The sequence below is a fragment of the Eriocheir sinensis genome, chromosome 17 (genome assembly GCF_024679095.1).
Source record: "Eriocheir sinensis breed Jianghai 21 chromosome 17, ASM2467909v1, whole genome shotgun sequence".
Classification (NCBI taxonomy): Eukaryota; Metazoa; Arthropoda; class Malacostraca; order Decapoda; family Varunidae; genus Eriocheir; species Eriocheir sinensis.
This window is the reverse complement of record NC_066525.1, coordinates 2,142,252-2,163,720: the sequence shown is the minus strand read 5'-3', so window position 1 is coordinate 2,163,720 and position 21,469 is coordinate 2,142,252. Positions and strand designations below refer to the sequence as shown.

Genomic DNA, 21,469 nt, shown 5'->3' with positions numbered 1-21,469 from the left:
CATTTCCAGGGGTACTTTTATGACCCTGGTGGTAGTCTGAGCCGCCTTCTGTACCGTCAACTTAAAAGGACACTCATTGGAACTCGATTAACCTCCATTTTGGCCTTTGGAAATAGTTGGTGAGGGGTGGGAGGATTTGACAATACCAACCTTAGCACTTGTCCCCAACCATTGTATCTTTTTAGTTTCCTGGTGCAACTTCCATATGTATCCTAAGTTGTATAATCACACTCTGTCCTGCCTGGGGGTTGGGATGGCATGCTCCTCCCTTCTCCTTTGTTGTTTTACTTGCAACAATAAACTATCCATCATTCAAGCTCTGAAATTAACAAATGGATCTTCTGTGTGTAATGCCATAAGGTTAAGGGACTGTCTCAATGGTCCTTTACTCCTTTTTTTCTTGATAGAATTTTCTCCGGTTTTCTTGTTTTCTAATATTTTTGTTTCTTGTATTTTCGTTTCGTCTCGTCTTTAAGCATGAAGCGTATATAGACTTATAGTTATATTATACCATTATAGACTCAACTTAATTTTAGTCAAGCAAGAGCAATGCATGTAATGAACGTAGAAAACAGTAGAGAAATAAATAGTACAGCCTTGAATTCCTTTTTTTCCTTTTAATTATTTCCACTTGCTGGCTGGCACAGTTTCCGACTCTTCTTATTGATTCCCTAGTAACCTGTTCTAATATTGATACCCCGGCCATCAATACAGCTACAAACAGTTATGCTATTATTTAAAGTTACAATATAATTACCTTGACTAACAGGCGTGGAAAGAAAACGTCCTCCTCCTCTCACTCCCAACACACACTGAGCTAAAACCATCCCTCCCACGTGTTGATTAACGATTTACCTGTTTAAATGACCCCAAAATTAGTCTATGCATAAAAAAAATATATATATATAATTATCCTGTTTATTCCCCCCACTACTACCTATCATCCTCGTCCATGAAGCTATCAAGTCTACTCTTAAAACAAGCTATCGATCCCGCTGAGTCTATTCCATTCCCCCACCACCCTATTACTAAATCAATGCCTGCCTATTTCCCCCCTATATCTATACTTTTCTAATTTAAATCCATAGGTCTTGACTCAGAAAATTCATATATGCTTCCTTACTAATGAGGCTTTCAGTACAACAGTGAGGTCATTCTGTGTTGATTTATACCATAAGGTGCTGGCTATCATGTGTTTGAAGATACTTAACAAACCAAAACAAACATTATACATGGAAAACAAATTATTGGGAAAAGTCAAACAAAAAAGCCTCAAGGAAAGACTGCAGCGGCTTGTCCATAAGAAGTAAAAGAAGTAACAGGCTGAGGCCCCTAAAAATTAAAGAAAAAAAAAGGTGCTCTATGAGATGCACATGGGAAAGAAAATCAAAGGACAAAGTCAACCAACCAACAGAGTCTATCTAGAAAGTTATAAGGAAACACTGGCTTGCATGTACATAAGAGGGAAAAGAAGTTGCAGACTGAGGACCTTCAAAATAAAATAAAAAAGTGCTATATAAGATGCACGTGGAAAACAAAATCATAGGATAAAGTCAAACAACAGCGTCTAGCTAGAAAGTCTCAAGGAAACACTGGCTTGTATACATATGAAGTAATAACAATTTTAAAACAATAAATATGAATAATTCAAACGCGTGAAATAGAGCATCATCATCTTTAAGCATCCGCAGATCACAGTATCAGCAAAAAAATGTAGCATAATGCTATAAAATAATTAACAACCTAGAAGGAAAAGCTCCATACATACATATAAATTACTGATCACATGCATAAATTAGGGTTGGCACTGGCTACTTACTGTTTATGGAAATTTTGTAGATAAACCTATTGCTATTTGAATTATATGTTGTTGTACCACTTCTGCATATACATATCAAAGCTTGCAAGCAGTTCCAAATGACTTTAGTACACAACTTAAGCTTTTTTTTTTTAATTTGGAGACATCACAGCTGACAGGGGCCAAGGTAAGGGTGTGATATGTTAAAAAAAAATTAAATTAGAAGTAAAAAAAAAAGAAAAAAAAAAGGTAAGCATCTTTCCTTACTTTAAGGTGCTACATAAGTGTGAAATCTGTGGTATTACTGATATATGTATAATAAATGGAACCTTATAAAATATTGTAGCCATCTGCACACTATAATTATGAAAGAAATAATTTACATAATATAAGCAATAGATTATATCATTGCTATATTTTGTAACATATTACATAATTGTTTACTAGAGAATGAATAATTTCGAGGGATGCACCGTACCAAGAATATGGTCCACATCAGGCTATGGTGTGTGAGGTCGGGTAGATGGTGTAGGCCAGCAGGGAAGGGGTCTTGGGCTTGAACACGTTGTCTGCAATTTTGAAGAAAGGTTATCATGGTTAGCGTGAAGAGTCTGTGACCTGAAGCATGGACTTCACTCACCCAGTGGCACACCCACACTGCACTGAGGCAGTTCACCTCCTGCTACAACCAAAGTTTGCCAAACTGAAAATTGATGTGAAGTAGTGACCTTATTTTCTTGCAAAAAGTACCAGCAGTGATAATGGTCAGTCTGTTTCAGGAGGGCACAAGCTTTGTGTGTGGATTCAGACCAGAAGACCCCCATGAGGTGCCGTGAGCACATGGTGGTAATAAATGGACTACATGGGCCTAAAGTCCACATAGCCAGCGAGTGTCACCGACTCTTTAAGTTCCTCTTTCCTATTTGTTTGCATAGCATCTACCTCCCATCCATATTATGGTGTCTATATAATCAAAATAGATCCACAATGCCATATTTTCTTTTAGATGATGTCCTTTTACACAAAGAGATCTTCAAAACTTGGTCTTGAGAAAACTGTATATTGAAAAGTGTCTGGGTATGACCCTAGAGATGATGAAAACTTTTCTGTGAGGAAAAGAGCAGCAAAGAATGGAAGCAATAACGAGACAGAGGGAAAATCAATACACACACCAACAGTGATAGCATGTATGATAGTAAGACTGCCTGTACTGCAGCACCACATGAGGCATCACAACAGAGGCAGAATCAGTACATCTATTACTAATGAGACAGCATATATGACAGGAAGACAGCCCATGGTGCTAGATTAAACAATCATTCAGTTCAATTAGATATTCTATGCATATGCTCAGATTTACACATGTACATGACAACTCCAAAGAAATTAAATAACATAAAGCACACAAACATAAGTCAGGACATCAGTAAATCACAGGTCTGATCCTCACATGGACCAGTTAAAACCCAAGATGAACTGGTAGGCAGTCATCACGAAGGACCATTGGGTTGAAAAGCTCCAGAGCCATAACAACCTGATCATTCTGATGAAACCACACAAAAAATACCCTTTTATAAAACACATCACCACTTCAAGCCTGTGCCTACAATGGCTGCTGTGTGTAATCATAGAAAATGATTCTCTTAATATATACTGCTGTTCCAGCAGCCACTTGTTCACCTACCTCTCAAGTGGAAATAATGTTTTTTGGAATATTCCTAAATTGTTTACTATTATGACAATAAAATATAGTATGAAAGTACATTATAATATTCCCTCTTCCTTGTGGCCTACTAGAACTAGACCAGCTATGGAGGATGAAAACATGAGACTTTGACCATATTTCTTTTTAAAAACTGTTGAGTGCTACGACTGTGATGCTACAGAGTGACACACTGACATGTTCCCTAGTATTTGTACTACAGCATACACAACACTCGCTCCTGATGAGAAGCCAGGCTTGAGTCGTAAGATATCCCATAAGCTACTTAATTCCTCTTGCTGTTCAGTCAAGTCTTGGATGGAGTTTTGGAATGAACAATGGGGAAACCAAAGTTACTCCTGTGTATAAAAAACAATGCCTCATGTCTTGTACAGTTCACAGTGTGGAATCGCTACTTTAGGTCAAGATGGTCATTTGTTATGCACTATCTGTGAAAGTAAAGCCAGTCAGCTAACCTTTACAACTTTTTGACTGCTGGGAGCCTATTGCAGAGATGGGGCAAAGAAAGGAGAGGTTAGGACTAGACCGTGCCTCGTAAATACTCGTCAAAATGGCCTCCCCACTGTGCCTCTGTATGAAGTGGAGTCAATGATGATGATAATTATAACTAGGAAATAATAACAATAAATAATAATAACGATAACCAGATTAGATATCCCGCAGAGTAGGTGTAAAAAAGGAGGAGTGTTAAAAAGTCCATGTAACCATTCTGATGAGTGTTCTAGGCTTATAATAGCTGAAGGGGGGACAAGAGCCTAACCCCTATCTCTATCTATATCTCCGACACCCTGCTTCCACACAAGAGCTTCCCTCCAGGGGGTAGCCGTGGCAGAAGTGTCTCCATCCCTCCCTGTTATGGCACTCCCTCTCAGCACACTCAGTCCTGCTACTTCCAACTCTCTCACCCTATTGATACACTTCACATCCTAACCACAATCTCATTTCATAGGACCTACATCCCTCGTACGACAACATAGTGATAAGCATTACTAATGATAACGTTAATAGGAGTAATAGTGGCAAATACAATAATAGCAGCAATAATAATAAAAGATTGCTATTTTCATTATCTTTATGTCTCTGCATCCCACTGTTTGTAATACGAGGCAACTGAAAGGGACACATCTCCTTCAACACAGGACACTGGGGCTGGGCGATATGGTTGCCTGACCGTGTATATGTCATTGGGTATATTGGCTGACAGCAGAGGCCAATGGTTGGGTTCCCTGAGACTGTTCTGGCAAGTCTTCGCGCCTCTTTCCCTCGGACACGAAAATCAGGGTTGTATCTTTGCTTTCTGACAATATAATGATGGTGCAGTATATCATCATCCTTATTATTATCACTATACATTGATAAGACTGAAAGATGGGGATTCTACACTCCACTGCATGACACAGATGGTAAGAAGGACATGGCTGCTATACTAGACAGGTAGCGGATGTAAGGTGCTGTACTCCCCTGAACTTTCCTTCCTCGTAACACTTGTCGAAATGGTTACACATCTTTTTTTACTCTTCACTCGGCTTCTAAAGGACACTATACATCCTTAATGACAGTGACGATGATGATAATGAAGGTGATAGTGATGTTGATATACATTGTAGAGCAAAATGATGATGTGAATGATAATTATTTATATATCTTTTTTTTGTCGTAAAGTATAAAAATAGACAAAATCATATCTGGGAAAAAATAACCCTAAGTGAGAGAAAGATCCTGAACCTTGTACAGCACACAGATGTATCCCAAAAGTTTTAGTTCTGGGTTTATACAAGCGTTTGCAACTCTGAAATTTTTGCCCACATGAAGCTTACAAGAAATCGTGCCCACAAAAAATGCACAAAGAGAATCAACACAAGATCATATTTAAAGCTGAAGAGTATAAACCATATTCACCTCACCTTGTGTAAAATAAATAATGAATAATACTGACTCAATATCAGACAACACAAAAGCAAGCACTCATAAAAGAAACATATGTTCTCCGGATACAATATAAAACACACACTAAAACAGACACATCAACGAACTCACTAAAATGACTAAAACAGAGACAATAAATATCGGGACAACTAAATTGGTCTGATATAATTCATGGCATGGGTAAGTAAGTGACTAAAATGGACATGTTAACAACCTAACTATAATGACTGAAAATGGCAAGATATATCGGGTTAACTAAACTGGTCGAGATAACTCATGACACAGTTGAGTAGCTGAAACAAACACATCAACAACCTCCCTAAAATGACTGAAAATGATGAAACGTAACAGAATAATCCATGACAAGGGACAAAAAATTATCAGGTTAACTAAATTGGTCGAGATAATTCATGACAGATGAGTAGCTGAAAAGAACACATCAACAACCTCCCTAGAATAACTGAAACTGAAAAAACATCGTGATACCTAAATTGGTCTGAAATAATCCATGACAAGGGGGGCAAAAATTATCCGAGTAGGTAATAATTCATGACACGGTTGAGTAGCTAAAACAAACATATCAACAACCTCTCTAAAATGACTGAAAATGACAAAACGTATCAGGACAACGAAACTGGTCTGAGATAATTCATGGCACGGGTGAGTAGCTGTGCACCTCGGCCACGATTGGCTGGGCCTCACACTCCGACAGTGGCTCCTCATCCTCATCATCATCACACAGCTCTGAAATAATACACCAGTCCATTTTGCTTCTATTTCAACTTCTGCATCACCCAATGCATCATCAGATAAGAGATTATATTTCAGCTAGAGTCTCTGGTAACTGTTCTTGCTCAGTGAAGTAGTTGTGCAAATATAAAAGTGAGGAAAAAAATTAAAACAAAAGGAAAAAAATGACAAACTATAGAAATGAGTGATGCAGGTTAGAATCTCACCTAAGCATATATAAAGGGTTTGAATAGGCATGTTAAAGATTCAGTATAGATGTGAGAACTGTATAGAGGGTAGAAGGTAAGAGCTATCAATTGATGTATTAGTGCTAAAGTAGATCTGAATAAACCTAACTAAAATAAAGGGATTGAAAAGGCATATTAAAAGCTCAATATATGTCTGAGAACCAGTGTAGAGATTATAAGGTATGAACTAGATTGAGAATTAGTGACAGATCAGAAAACCTCCGACGGTCCTACAAAGTCTGTCTGTGGCGAAAGTTTGAAAAATCTACTGAATGGAAAATATCTAGTAATGTAAAAGTTAGACAGAAGAAAACAAATAAACTGTAAATAGATTAAGTAGCAACAAAAGTCAAATCAAATAAAAGCAAACACACACACACACACAAACACATGTCAAGCAAACAACACAAGGCCAAGAAATCAATCAGCATGTAAATCGGCAACGAATCTGTAATGAAAGAAAAATAAAGTGAATAAATGGGGGTGGCCGTGACCGACATGCATAAAAGGAACAAGGAAAACAATGATATGCAGTGAAAAGGAGAAGCAACAAGCCAATAATATAATACAAGCCAATGATACAAGCAAGACTGAGGGCCACTTTCACAGTTCACCATGATGGAAACTCTTCTGCCGTGGCCATCCCCTGGTGGGAGCTCCTAGGAACAGGTGTCGATGAAATGATGATGATGATGATGGGTTCGTAAGCCTCCGAAGCAATGCCAAAGACTTCAAAAATTCCCCGTGTAGTGTTTTGCGTTCCTATTGAAGTTAAGAAATTTGAGGAAACCATACAGGAAATCTCTTCTTGTGTGTATCTGATGTTGTATCGAAAACCTCACCATTATGGAGTGTAGAAGAGTGAATGCTTTGGTTCGGGGGATTACAAAGCCACCGTGTTGGACTGTGAAATTGACTCTGAAGATACAAAAGCGAGGTATGGCAGGCACAGTCCTCATTCTCGCTAAAACAAAAAATAGAAAACAGCACAGCACTCATCAATGCAAATAACATAACACTGTGCAGGTGAGTAGTAGAGGTGCCGTGTACGAAGCAATTAGAAAGATGTGGAAGGCTTCTGATAATAAAACAGTTACGATTCACTGCAAAAAAACATAACAGTGTGCAGGTGGGTAATGAAGTTAATGTGTATGAAGCTATTAAGATGTGGAAGGCTTCTGGTAATAAAAAAAAGTTACGATATGGTTAGCGATCAAGCAACTGCCTTTCATCACCTTCATAAACAAACTGCCAAGGTCGCTTTTTTCTACTCAATGGGAAATGGGAAAAAACTGCCTCATTTTTCCGACACCTTGCAATAAGGGTGAATAAAGGTGATGAAGGTGAATTATAGAACACTCACACTTTAGAATGACAAAAAGGTGCACTGTGGGATGAAAACTTGGCCTAGAAATCGCTGAAATATGACTTAGGCAGTGCGTTTACAAATGGTGACAAAATGCCGATATTACCAAGAGCAAAATAAGCGTTGACAGAGCATTGATGAGACCATGTTCCGTCTGTTTTACAATGCAGCACAACCACCCCTTTGCCATGGAGCAGGATCGGATTCTTCTTCTTTGACTCAACAGCTTTTACCTATGTTCGTATGAGGTCTCTGTCTTGGGATATAAGACTGAATGCTCTTCCTGACACCACGCAGCAGCAATGAGGTTCGAAACATCTCACCATGGCTCTGAGCATCCATGGCTTGACATCCTAACCCACTAAACCAGGATCGCAATAACTCCCAAACTTCAATTAACATGAATCAATAAATATTAACACACAATACCTTAACCCAGTAGCAGCAATGGGCCAAATTTGTGGGTTTATCGTGTACCAGTGACGGGCCAAATTTTTGCCATGCTATAAACCCCCCAAAATAGATGATGCATAAACTGATCACAAATGCGTTGATATATATTATGAAATGGTTTGTGTGAGTGATGATTTTTTCTCATTATTCTCGCTTAGAGGGGCCTTTAAGAAACAAGATCCCCGCACCTGCCAGGTTAAACACAAGAAAATGTACACTATATCCAGTCCTCAGTTTCCTTAATAACCTCCCAAATAACCTACTATCATGTATTACTGCCATGATGCACCTCTTTGAAACATAAACTTCAGATGAGTGAGAAGCATCAAGGTGTTAATATCTAGTATAATGTTATGGCAGCATATTTACAGACTTAGATGATAATACATGTACTTGAATGGAGAATGTTGTGACTAACTTCCCTGGGCTCTGTTTCTCCTCCTGACCATAAGTGCTTCATTGTTTTGTGACTCCCTCCACCGTGATGATGTAGGAAATAGGTCACGGATTTATGATGATAGTAATGCGGATTCTTAAAGGTTATACAGGTTGAATATGATGATAGTGATATGATTTAAGAAAGTTCTAAAGATTTGGGGCACTGATGAAGATTTTGACAATACTGATGAAAATAACTAAAAGAAGGTTACACAGACAAAGGGCACTGTTGATAAATAAGGTGATACTATAGTCGGTTTCACGAGAGCTGGCGGCCTAATCCTACAGGGGTGGACTTGCGAACTTGGCATCATTGCTTGGGTGACAGTCTCTGCGTCGCTTATTGGCTGTTGTTTACTCAATCTAACCTGCCGTGACAAAGCCTACTATCTCTTGCTCTCTGCTACCTCTTTAAATCAGTACCATCACCCAACCAATGATACCAAGCCTGGGAGTCCACCCCTGAAGGATTAGGCCCGCCAGCTCTCGTGGAACCGACTATAGTGATGATATCTAAAAAAAACGTTCTATAGACTGAGGATCACTTAAAATAAAATGTCACTGATAAACATTCATGCTTAACAATATAAATGATGTACTGGCTGAGGCATGATTGCACTCATAGGCAGCTTAAAGGATGCAATTAGGAATGTCTCTTGCAATATATATCATAGTATCGAAATAAAAAACTAGATAGTAATTAAAAGCAGCTCCATACTAAATAAAATGGACTAATATCATTCAATAACTTCCAGAAGTATGTCTTAGAATTTTACTTGAAAAAACAAATAAATACCAGGTAGATTGTTTGCTGCCAAGAGCCTGTGAGAATTGAATATAGATCAGCAATGGTCAATGAAAGGGCACTGACAAACTAGAGGCTGCAGTGGTATAAGTTAGTGTAGAAGAATAAATATACTCAGGTTACAACACCACTGCCAGATCATCGTAGTCAGAGCCTCGTATTTACCGGTTTCTGGCCCATAACCGTTGCCAAGACACCAATAATTAACCATATAAATGATAACCATATATGAAGGCTGTTATTTAGGTGATGGAAGCAGTTTTTGCGTCGGAAATCGGCAAACATAAGAGGCAGAGTACGACAATCTGGCAACGTTGGGTTACACTCCTCTCTACCCCTGGAAATGGCAGATGACAGAGAGCTGACCGACTAAAGGATGCAGTGGTACAGGCAAGTTAGTGAAGCAGAATGAATGAACTTAGGTTACACTCCTTTGAATACCCCCTTTGGTTGGCTGCAGAATATTAAATTGATGTGATGATAATGTGGGATACCAGACTGCTATAAAAATATTGTTGATGAGGACCATGATCATGATTTCATATGATGAGTTAAAAGTTACAATTGATTTCCGGATTGATGACTAGCAAAGAGAGCAATGAGTGATTATGTATTAAGGACCCTAGAAGTAGATAGCCCAAAATAATTCTTCCGTCTATTCTACTGAACTTCTACCGTGGAGTAGTACCTATACAGGCCTCTTTATTGTGTTGCCGGCCCTTCTACTTCTTCACTGCATTTGTTTGGGTGAATGCTGTCTAAAAATATTTATATATATCTCCAAAGGTTTAGTTAAGTATATATTCATAAGTGTAAGTACAGTCGTCCCTCAAATAGTACGGTTTCCAATAGTTCGGTTTCGGTTTTATACGGAAAGTCATGGAAGATCTTTTTAGGATTTTTAAATTTCCTGCTCGTTGGAAAATTCAAAAATCCTAAAAAAATCTTTAGGAAAATCCACATAAAACTGAAACCGATCTATTGGAAACCGTAGTATTTGCGGGACGACTGTATGTTTTCAATAAAGCTGCTAAATAATTGTATGTTACACTTCCTATATGTTAAATATGGACATAAATTTTGGTGATAAAATTATTTTTCATTGCATAAATTTGCATTGCAACAAAAAATATATACTGTCCTTCACCCTTCATCCTTTCATCCAATCATTAGTAAGCACGGCTGCAATATAAAAAGCAGTTTTAAGCTGAACACTAAAAAAAATGTTGATGAAAGAACAGACTTCATACACCTCATCCTTATCACAAGAGAGACAATGTTCAGAACACATCATACACAAATTCAATTTTTTTTAAACACAATGTGAAGAAAGGCCATGGCAGAGCAATATGGAAAAAATGAATGCAAACTTCATATATAGATAAGGTCTTGTAACAAAGATAAACTCAAGAATAAAATCTAAAAAAATATTATGTTTCAATCAGGAATTATTCTAGTGACTAAGATTTGACTAGACCATAAAAATGTATGCCACTAAAAGTCTTTGGTTACTGAGATTGCTATCCGCCAAGAAGGCTCTGCAGTTATATAAAATAGCTATCTTAAGTCAAAGTAGTCCCTTCTAAGTAGAAAAAATCATTCATGAGTATAATGGCAAAAATTACAGTTTGCCTCATAAGCAATGCCCCTACCCTCTTTCTCTCTCCGGGGAGGTAGCAGACAAAGGATAGCAAGGGCCATAGTGGCATGCCATATAGAGTGCACGTAATAGTAGTTGTCATGGGTCTCGAAGAAGGCGTAGCAGATGAGCCCCGAGGCGGCCAGCAAGACTCCCGGGAGGAGAGACGTCAGCCAGTACTGTTTGCTGGGGTAGCAGCTCTGTTGCAGCTTACAGTGCCAGATCTAAGGAATAAAATAACAACATTCAGGAGGGTTAATGTTAAATCTTATGACATTCCTGCCTTTATGTACACTAGTCCCTTACTATTTGTGGGGGTGAATGTTAAATTTCCGTAAATATTTGCTCCCCCCTCAAAAACACTCCTAGACTGCCTTTTTCCTTATACAACTTAAGTAAAACATTCTTGTGTGGTTATGATGATGTATTTGACAATAATATCTATGGTATGTATTCTTCACAGGTTCAAGGGCAAACGCGTCGGAGATGAGCACAGAGGCTATGGCGTATGCCTTTAACTGTACATTATTGCAGTTGAGTGAGTTTAAAACAAGGACTTACCCACGAAGACACCATCACCAGAAAGGCCGAGACAGATGGGACGACGAACACCCACAAGCCAGTTCTGTCGTACTCCACGCCCAGGGCAACAATCTGAGAGAGTATATTTATTAGCACTGTAACGGTAAATACCAAAGTGTCACAGGGCCCTGATTACTGAAACTTTACTATTATAACTAAGGTATTAATCACACCTAGTCAGCAACTTACCATGGCCCCCGCTACATGTAGAAGGGAGTAGAGAGAGTGAGGAAGGCCTGCCATTGCGATGAGCGTGACCCAGAAGGAGAATATGGCCGAGTAGAAGTCACAGAACTGCATCACGCTCAGCCGCATCAGGCAGAAGACGTACGCCTCTTGGTCACACGCATGATAAAACTGGGGGAGGAGGAGCAACACAGGGACATTAATCAGAAATAAGTTTTGCAGCAATATATTAATTCAAAGCTTGAGTTATTTACATTATGTGCCAACTATTTCAAGCACTAATGTGAATTTTTGCTATTGGTTCACTTTAGAATGGTTATAAGTACCTTGAGCCCCTTTAAACACTAATCCCGATGCTGTGCCGGAAAATCCACACCAAAACTATTCAGTATCGTCTTTATTCAGTCATCTATTACTTAGGTTGTTAATTTCTTCACTCATTATTTAAGCAGGACTTTATTATATGTTACTGCTGTATATTCTTGGCATTACACTGATATATACACCAAACCTCATCAAGAAGTTTCCAGTCCCCTTGAGATCAATACCGTGTGATCAACTTACCGTGGAGAAGACCATGGTGAAGGCATACACTAGCGCCTCAGCAAAGTACCTCCGCCTCAGTGCCAGGATGACGGCCGGCAGGAAGAAGAGGTTTGAGAGGGTGAGCAGCAGGGTGGACAGAAGGAGCTCCCAGTTGGGTGTGGCCTGAGAGTCGTCTGTACACCCCCAGCCCCGATAACCTGTGTCACCAGAGAAATAGCCCAGAATGTAGTAAATACAGTTGGTCCATTGCCACACTATAACCCAAATAGTCAAATAAAGCTACAGAAATATGAGGAGGAAATAATTTAAGTAGGACGGACTGGCGAGTGGAATGGACATCACTTTGTTTACAGGAACGGAGGCAGCGAAAGGTCAAAAATAAATAAATAAATAAGTAAAAATAATTCCCTTTAATAAACCTCTTCCATCCCAGCCTATCATTTGTTAGTTCACTTGCTTTCCTATGCTTTCCATGCTATACTAACATTAACACAAAAGGAGGGTATCAGGACACCTCTCCTCCCGAAACTGACCTATCTTTCGGCCACTTCTCTTGACTCTTTTGTAGGAGCAGTGAGTAGCGGGCTTTTTTTTTTCGTTATTGTTTCCTTTTTTTTTCCCTTGAACTGTTTCCTCTACTGTAAAAAAAAAAAAAAAAGACATACACTAAAGGCACTCTGTTACGCTATGACTAACCTGCATCACACACACAAGTGGAGAAAATGAAGCCTCCAGATATGTACTGGTAGCAGGAGCCGTACGTCCCACACTTCCCATCCAGGCACGAGGCAGACGAGATGTGAAAAAGTATGGAAGTGTCTGCCTCGCTGCACTCCACCGACTCACTGACGAGAGTAACAAATAAAGGCATTAGGAATCACACTCTTCATAAAGCTGTCATCTATTTAAGTGTACAGTTGTCCCTCAAATAGTACGGTTTCCAATAGTTCGGTCTTGTTTTTATGTGGATTTTCTAAGAAGATTTTTTAGGATTTTTAAATTTCCCGACAAGCAGGAAATTTAAAAATCCTAAAAGATCTTCTATGACAATCTGTATAAAACCGAAACCGAACTATTGGAAACCGTATATGTATATGTATCTCGATTTTGTTCTCGCTCGTTTACTTGTCTTGTTCCTTGTATATGCCGATGGCGAAATAAAACTATTATCATTATTATTATTATTACTATTATTATTATGTAAATGAGGTATCTTCTTGCGATTATGTTACAAAGAGAAACACAACTAGTATCTGAAAAACCATACTAAAACCAACTCCATTTATAATACCTAAAAGAAAAAAATCTGGACATTAGGATTTACACACAACTTACGTAAATGCAGCTTCTCATTGTGATTATTATGTTATGAGGAGAAACATTGCTGACTGGAAAAAAATCAACGTATACTAAAACTCACTCCACTGGTTTTATTATTATCCTTATTATCATTATTGAGATCTAAGAATGGGCATCACAGAAAGAAAAAATTATACAGACCCAAACAGAGTCCCCTCGATGAGCAACCATGGATATGAAAACCAATACAGACCACTGCTCTAAACTTTACCTCATGAGAAAGCTTGCCACTACTACACAAACAATCTGCCAACAGTACACACCTTGCATTCAATAAGTAGCACCATGGCTTGAGGGTGAGGTACCACATGCCAGGCTCAGGGAAGGGGATGGAGACACTCAGGCCCTTGGTGAAGTGGCTGGACGTGTTCACTAATACCTGATGGCCCCGTGCGCACTCTCCTTCCTCGTCAGGCTCTTCTCTTATGCCCAGGGTGATGCATCCAGAAATACTGATATTCTGAGTCATGTTACTGTTCTGCAAAATGACGATTCTTTAATATTTTCCTCGCCTTGAAAAATGGGAGAAAAAGGCAGAGAAATAGAGAGACAGAGAAAGGAAGAAAAGCAGAAAGAGAGACAGAGAAACAGAGACAAAAAGACAGATAATTATAAAGTAAACCCTAACATTTCCAAAAAACTGACTGGCATCCTCGTAGCTGCAAAAAAAATTATCTGAAACATGGAATATGAAATGATTGCTGCTCTTTTAGATACAAAACTAACTAAGTATATTTGTGAAAAGTAAAAATTAATAGTTCTCAGGTAAAAACAGTCCTTTAATAAGTGTTTTGTAGATTAAAAATCACCCAACACATTATAGACAATAACTTATATGTTAGAAATTATACAAATTTACAGTAGAAATCCTTTTATCTACTTTTCAAATTGGTATAACTTAGATTAATGGTCTTTCAATGTAAGATGATGCTTGGGGAAAATCTATCGATATTCAATGTTTTCTTTTAATTGAAGGAAAGAATCTGCACCCTGAAAAACAACCTTACAACCAACACAACCAAACATACGATTCACTTACTATAAAAGGGGAAATAGCCAGCTCAACTACAAGGGTTCCTCCGATATCAGTGACTGACTCGAGATTAAAGGTGAGGATTGTTGGCGACCTATTGCTGATGTCCAACAACAGAGGAACGGAACCATTCTCATTCGGTGGCAGATCGTACTCAAAGACGAAGTTTCCACCGAATGTCTTTTTAACTAAGTTGTGTCTGGAACAAAAGGAAATGAGAATAAATATCACACACCTGCAGGATGAAGAAATATATGAGTAATTTATTTATTTATTTATTTTACAGTAAGGGAAGCAGTTCAAGGGCACGAAAAACAACCAAGACAAAAAAAAAAAAAAAAAATGCTGATCACTGCTCCTATAAAAAAAAGCATAGAGGAGTTGCCAAAAGAGAGATCAATTTCAAGAGGAGAGATGTCTTGATACTCTTGAAGGGTAAACTGAATGATACTTGAATGTGTATTGGAGCAAGGGAGTTGGAAGTAGCAGGACTGAACGTGCTGAGAAAGCGTGCCAAAACAGGGAGAGATGGAGACACTTCTGCCGCGGCCACCCCCTGGAGGGAATTTCATGTGAGGGAATAGAGCATCGGAGATATAGATAGATAGATACTTGAATGATATACTAAACCTTTTGAAGTCCCCAAAGATAAATAATGAAGAACAAATATATCGTCACCTTCGTATACAAACCGCTTAAGTCATTATTTTCTACTTTACAGGAAATCAGAAAAGAACTGTCATCATCTCATTTGACTTAAGATTTAGGCAGAAATGAAAAGGCCGATTCTAGAACACTCAAACCCTGAATGACGAAGGCAACTAAACAGAAATGGGCGTCACATGTTGAAAAATTTATATAAACCAAAACCTGGAAATCGCTGAAAAATGACTTAGGGAATTATTTTATAAGGGTGACGATATAAGAGTACTGATATGCATAATGTTACCTTGGCCAACAGCTCCCTGCAGCATTGTGATTGGGTTTGGTTGCAGGCACTACAATGATATGTCCTGGCTGTTCATTGTCATCTTGGGGGATGCTGGCATTGATGAACTCTGAATCATTGTTGAACATAGTGAAAGCTGTACCATCAAGGAGGGCGCTGGACTCCTCTGGGAACACTTGGTCTAAATTCTCCTTGCCTAAGAGATGATTGCTGTCCCTCACGTCATCACAACCTGTTACAGAAGAAAATAGGATGAATTGTTACATTAGAGACACTGTAATAATGGATTAAAAACAGTGATGTACATTTTGAGAGTCTAATAATCATCTTACTTATGTCCAATAGTCCACCAATATGAATTTCAAGACATATTCCTTTTAATTATGCTTGAGAGACACTGCAATGATGGATTAATAACAGCGCTGTACATTTTGAGTCTAATAAACATCTTACTTACGTCTAATGGTCCAGCAATATGAATTTTGAGACGTATTCCTTTTAACTATGCTTGAAACTTGAGTCCTTGCAGTCCCAAATCATGAAGTCCCATTGAAATAACACCTCAATTTAGCATGAATTTCCTCGGTACCTGTCTTGCATTACATAGCGGGTCAACAGTGTATGAAAATCTATATCTATCTGCAAGACTGAATCAAAACGGTACATAATCTAGCAACGATAACTCACAATGAAGTCTAACAGCTATAGTGAGCTGAGCTTCTATGCTTGTTGTAAGTTGAAGGTAATGCCAAGCTTCCTCCTCCGGGATGAACTCCGCTGTACATGAGTCTTCGGCTGCTCCATTAGAACATGTGTGGAACCTAAAGCGAAAAAGAGGCTTATGGTAAGAAAGGTACTGCTCATTTTGTAAAAGTCTCATGCAGTTATTATTATTATTATTATTATTATTGAAATCCACAAAAGGGCGTCAAGGTTTAATTCTTTATCCTTTGTAATGCTCCCAGTAAAAATGGCTAAGATGAAAATGGCACTCTGACACTAATATGAAATAGTAAACTTCCGGTAATACCAGTAACTTAAAAATACAAGCACAACTAATCCGATAAACTGTAACTCACACTGTCTCTATGGATTCAGTGTCTGGCAGTGCTCGAGCTCTAAAGGCAACATCAATGGGGCAGGACACGGTGTTATTTTCAACATCCATACAATTGCTGATGATTACCGCCACCACCCAGGCTGATGATGGCACATAAAACCTAGAAAAAAAATCCTAGTTAAAAATTACCACACTTGTGTACGAAAATACCCCTTAGTATAACCTATTTATATGACCCCGACAGTCCTTGTAGTGGTCTTACCTGTAGTAGTGTAAGTCCTTAATCTTCTGTAAGAGCTGAATGTCTTGGTAGGAGTGAATCTCAGGCACAATAGTTGTAACATCCCCTTGTTGCTGGTGGGTCGCCGTTGCCTGCAGCCAAGAGTGGCATGACGGAAACAACCCCTGGGACCAAGGAAAGGATATTTAGGACCTCTTGTTCACAGAGAAAGGATATTTAGGACCTCTCATTTACACAGAAAGGACATTTAGCACCTCTCGTTTACACAGAAAGGATATTTAGCACCTTTCGTTTACACAGAAAGGATATTTAGCACCTCTTGTTTACACAGAAAGGATATTTTTTACCTCTTTTTCACACAGGAAGGATATTTAGTTCCTCTCTCCTGGGCATTTTCTTCTGACATGACTGTTTATAGGAATAGTGTCAAACTCTGTATTTAATCAAACAAGCTGAAGCACAACTCTTACTGCTTGAGTAATTCGATTAGATGCCTCATCAATGAAGGCAACCATGAACCAATCACCAGCCACAGGGTAATGGACGGATAGCAAAGCAGGTTTTAGGTCAGATCGCAGGTGAGCCTCGTACATCCTGGAGCGATTCACCCAGAGTCCAGGTGGATACATGGCTCCATCTGGGTTGATGACAGGGTAGCTATGGGCTTGAAGAAAACTGCAAAAAGAGTTTGATATAATGGAATAGCTGTATGCCTTTCATTTTCTTTCCCTACAAGACAATTGCTGTATAAATAGTAGCAATGGTGATAGTGAAGACATGATGATGAGGGAGGAAGAGCAAGGAGAAGAACAAGAACATAAGCAAGAAGAATAAGAAGAGAGAGAGAGAGAAGGAGGAGGAGAACAGGCAAGACACTTTGTAAAATTATATTCATCATCAAGATTAATATACATGATTCTTGCAGTGCCATATTCTCTGACTTACATAGTGATGTTGCGAGGTTCACATGCCAGGGAGTCATTGGCAGTGAAATTGTACACCGACAGCGATACATGAGGGGGGACTGAGAAGTGGAAGATCTGAACATCTTTGTACGAGCGATAGCTGTAGACCTGCCTCCCTGCCAGCACCTCCCTCACAGTTCCTTCTGTAATGCGACGTCAAGGGATTATTATTGCTTTTTTATATAGGAAAGGAAGCAGTTCAAGGGCAAAAAGATTACTGAGGAAAAAAATGCTAATCACTGCCCCAATAAAAAAAAAGAGTAAAGATGAGTGGCCAAAGGGGAGGTCAATTTCAGGTGGAATGCGTACAAATGCGAATTAATACTGTATCTTGGTATATTGTTAATTTCGTAATTCAGTAAGGTGGACCCACTGAATTAGCAACCTCCTCACCCTCTCTAATGCAATATCATGAAATAAGAATGCATACAAATGTGAATGAATACTGTATTTTGGTTTATCGCTAATTTTATAATCCAGAAAGCCAGCCCTACTAAATCAGCAAGTTACCACCTTTTAAAGAGTAATCTAGTCCCCTAAAATTAGTAACCCACAAAAATCCACAAGATCACAGGATGAAACAGATTGATTACGACAGGCAGAAAGGAATTGGTTAGCTTAAATATTACCTCTTGCTAGGTTTCAATGAGCAGATAGGATTGGTTAGCTTAAATATTGCCCCTTGCTGGGTTACGATAGGCAGGAAGGTTTGGTTTGCTTCAGTATTATCCCTTGCTAGGTTACGATAGGTGGGAAGATTTGCTTAGCTTAAATTTTGCCCCTTGCTAGGTTACAATAGGCGGATAGGTTTGGTTAGCTTATGTATTATTTGGTTATCTTCAGTGTTATCCCTTGCTAGGTTACGACAGGCCGAAAGGTTAGGTTTGTTTATATATTATTTGGTTACCTTCAGTATTATCCCTTGCTAGGTTACGACAGGCCAAAAGGTTAGGTTAGCTTCAACAATATCCCTTGCTAGTTTACGACAGGTTAGGTTAGCTTGTATAATACCCCTTGTTAGGTTACGGCAGGTGGAGAGATTTGGTTAGCTTGAATATTTCTCATTAAAGAATCAAAACACAACAGAAAAATTAGTTCCGAGCAAAATTAATGAACGCCAAAATCTACCCTAACTTGAACTGTAGTGCCGGAACGACCCACACTAGCCATATAATGTTTTACCCAGTGGAATAATACCAAATAACGCTCGTTATACAATCAAAACACATCAGAGGGAAAAGTTCCGAGCAAAAATAATGGACCACTGAACAAGAAATCTAACCCATACTGAAATACTCTATCACACCCAAACAATGAATTAGTATAGTTGAAGGTCCTTTTGCGTTAGCCAATCAAAACCTATCAGAGAGAATAGTTCTGAGCAAAAATAATAAACCTCTAAATCAGAAATCCACCTTAACTTGAAAAACTCTACTATCACACCCAAACAAAGAATTAGCATACTTGAGGGTCCTTGCTCGTTAGACAATCAAAACCCATCAGAAATAAACAGTTACAAGCAAAAAAAAAAATAAACCTCTAAATCAGAAATCCACTTAAACCAGAAAAACTCTACTATCACACCCAAACAATGACTCAGTGTAGCGAGCCTCCAAGTCCTTACCTTTATGTGTAGTGGTGGAGTGTGGCTGTGAGGTGGAGGTGGAGGAGGCGAAGAAGGTGGAGGTGGAGGTGAAGGAGGTGGAGGTGGGTGTGCAGGCCGCTAATTGACCTGCATGACCCACCACCCATACCAAGACCAAGAGGCTGCCCCAGGACACCCACACGCCTCCACACATCACCCTGAGCCCTTATAATGGTGCTATAGGCCTAGAGAAGCCACACTCACTAAGGGAAGTAGCACCATAATGATAGTTTAGCAGTGTATTATAAGTTAGCAGGTGGCATCCTGTGACCGTTCTCTGTGGTGGCCCAAGAGATTTTTGACCACATTGAGGGGGGGACACAGGCGCATGATCAATAGCTCTTCATTACTGGCATTAATATTCACTTTTCCAGGTGGTTATTCACGTAATGTTCACGGTTTGGTTATTGTGAGATGGTTTTAACAGGGCAGAGTTTGATATTTGGACCGTACGTGTCTAAGTCATGTCACGTACAGGTATTTCACGGGTATTAATCAAAGGTACTTCACTTTTATATATGTTAATTCACGTCATTTTCACGGTTTGGTTATTGTGAGATGGTTTTAACAGGGCAGAGTTTGATATTTGGACCGTACGTGTGTAAGTCACGTCACGTACAGTATCTCACTCACGGATATTAAGCAATGGTACTGAGGGTTAATATTCACTTTTATATATGTTAATTACGTCATTATCACGATTAGGATATTGCAAGATGGTTTTCCCCGGGCCCCTAGTTTTCCTACATTCATTTTAACAGGTCACGATTTTTATTTATGTACCGTATATGTGTTCATGTCATGTCACAGGTGTCTCACTCAGGTATATCTCGCCCACACAGGTATTAATTAAAAGTACTCAGTGTTGTAGGCTATATAAGTAAAGGTAATGATAGAGATCAGTGCCCCGCCCCCTTTAGCCGGCCTACTTTACCTTGTCTAATGGATGCTGGTAGTAACGGACCGTGCCTGCATATAGATGTCACAGGTATGCATACACAGGTAAAAGTATTAATCACAGGTACACTCAGAGTTGTATATAAGTAAAGGTGTTAACGGATATAAAGCCCCACCCACTCAAATATTTACCTATGATATGATATTGCTGTAATTTGTTAGTCAGCATTGATAAGACACGTCAAACTACACTGATAAAACTCCAAAAATTGAGTTATAGGTAAGTTTAGGACATTTTACATAGCCTAGTCCTGCTCTCGGGTATATAAAGTCATTACGTTAGAGTAGAAATCCTCATAATCATCTCCAAATACTGAAAAAAACAGTGTAAAGCCTTGCTAACGAAATTTCAAAGGTAGACAGGAAAAAAATAAAGTTTTAGATAAGCTCAGGACAAATTGTATAGACTCAGGTACATAAAACTCATTACGTAAGAGTACAAATCCTCGAAACAATCTCCAAATACTGAAAAAATGGTGTAGGCCTATCCTTGCTAACGAGACTTGAGAGGTAGACGGGCAAAAAAATCAAGTTATAGATAAGCTCAGGACAAATTATATTCACTCAGGTACATAAAAACTCATTACGTTAGAGTACAAATCCCCGTAACACAAAATACTGAGAAAAAAAAATGTTGTAAATCCTTGCTAACGAGATTTCAAAGGCAGGCAGGCGCACCTAACCTGTTCTCACACCCATAGACACAAACCCATGACCAAGGGAACATATTGAAGGGCAGAAATATTTAAAGTTACCTGAACTTATGCACACAATTGCTGGTGTCTCTCCCCGTACTAGTAGCTGACAAAGATAAGTATGTT

The 21,469-nt window shown here is 38.9% G+C and overlaps 1 protein-coding gene across 4 annotated transcripts; it reads right to left on the bottom strand.

The window, feature by feature from the left end:
• Positions 1-1,566: 1,566 nt before the first annotated feature.
• Positions 1,567-21,450, bottom strand: LOC126999748 (post-GPI attachment to proteins factor 6-like). 4 transcript variants are annotated; one of them, XM_050862595.1, is made up of 16 exons: positions 21,404-21,450; positions 19,671-19,894; positions 18,027-18,189; positions 17,552-17,756; positions 17,103-17,245; positions 16,860-17,000; positions 16,468-16,601; positions 15,781-16,012; positions 14,838-15,030; positions 14,062-14,276; positions 13,136-13,284; positions 12,458-12,636; positions 11,897-12,064; positions 11,687-11,779; positions 11,139-11,349; positions 2,972-6,191 (listed from the first exon to the last, which is right to left on the bottom strand). In XM_050862595.1, the coding sequence occupies exons 2-16, from the start codon at positions 19,843-19,845 to the stop codon at positions 6,097-6,099; spliced, it is 2,496 nt and encodes an 831-aa protein (XP_050718552.1). In that variant the 5' UTR covers positions 19,846-19,894; positions 21,404-21,450; the 3' UTR covers positions 2,972-6,096. The 4 variants fall into 4 exon arrangements, with proteins under 4 accessions (XP_050718553.1, XP_050718552.1, XP_050718551.1 ...); XM_050862596.1 differs by lacking the exons at positions 2,972-6,191; positions 21,404-21,450 and adding an exon at positions 1,567-2,367 and having other exon boundaries at positions 19,671-20,598; XM_050862594.1 differs by lacking the exon at positions 21,404-21,450 and having other exon boundaries at positions 19,671-20,597.
• Between the last annotated feature and the right edge of the window lie 19 nt (positions 21,451-21,469).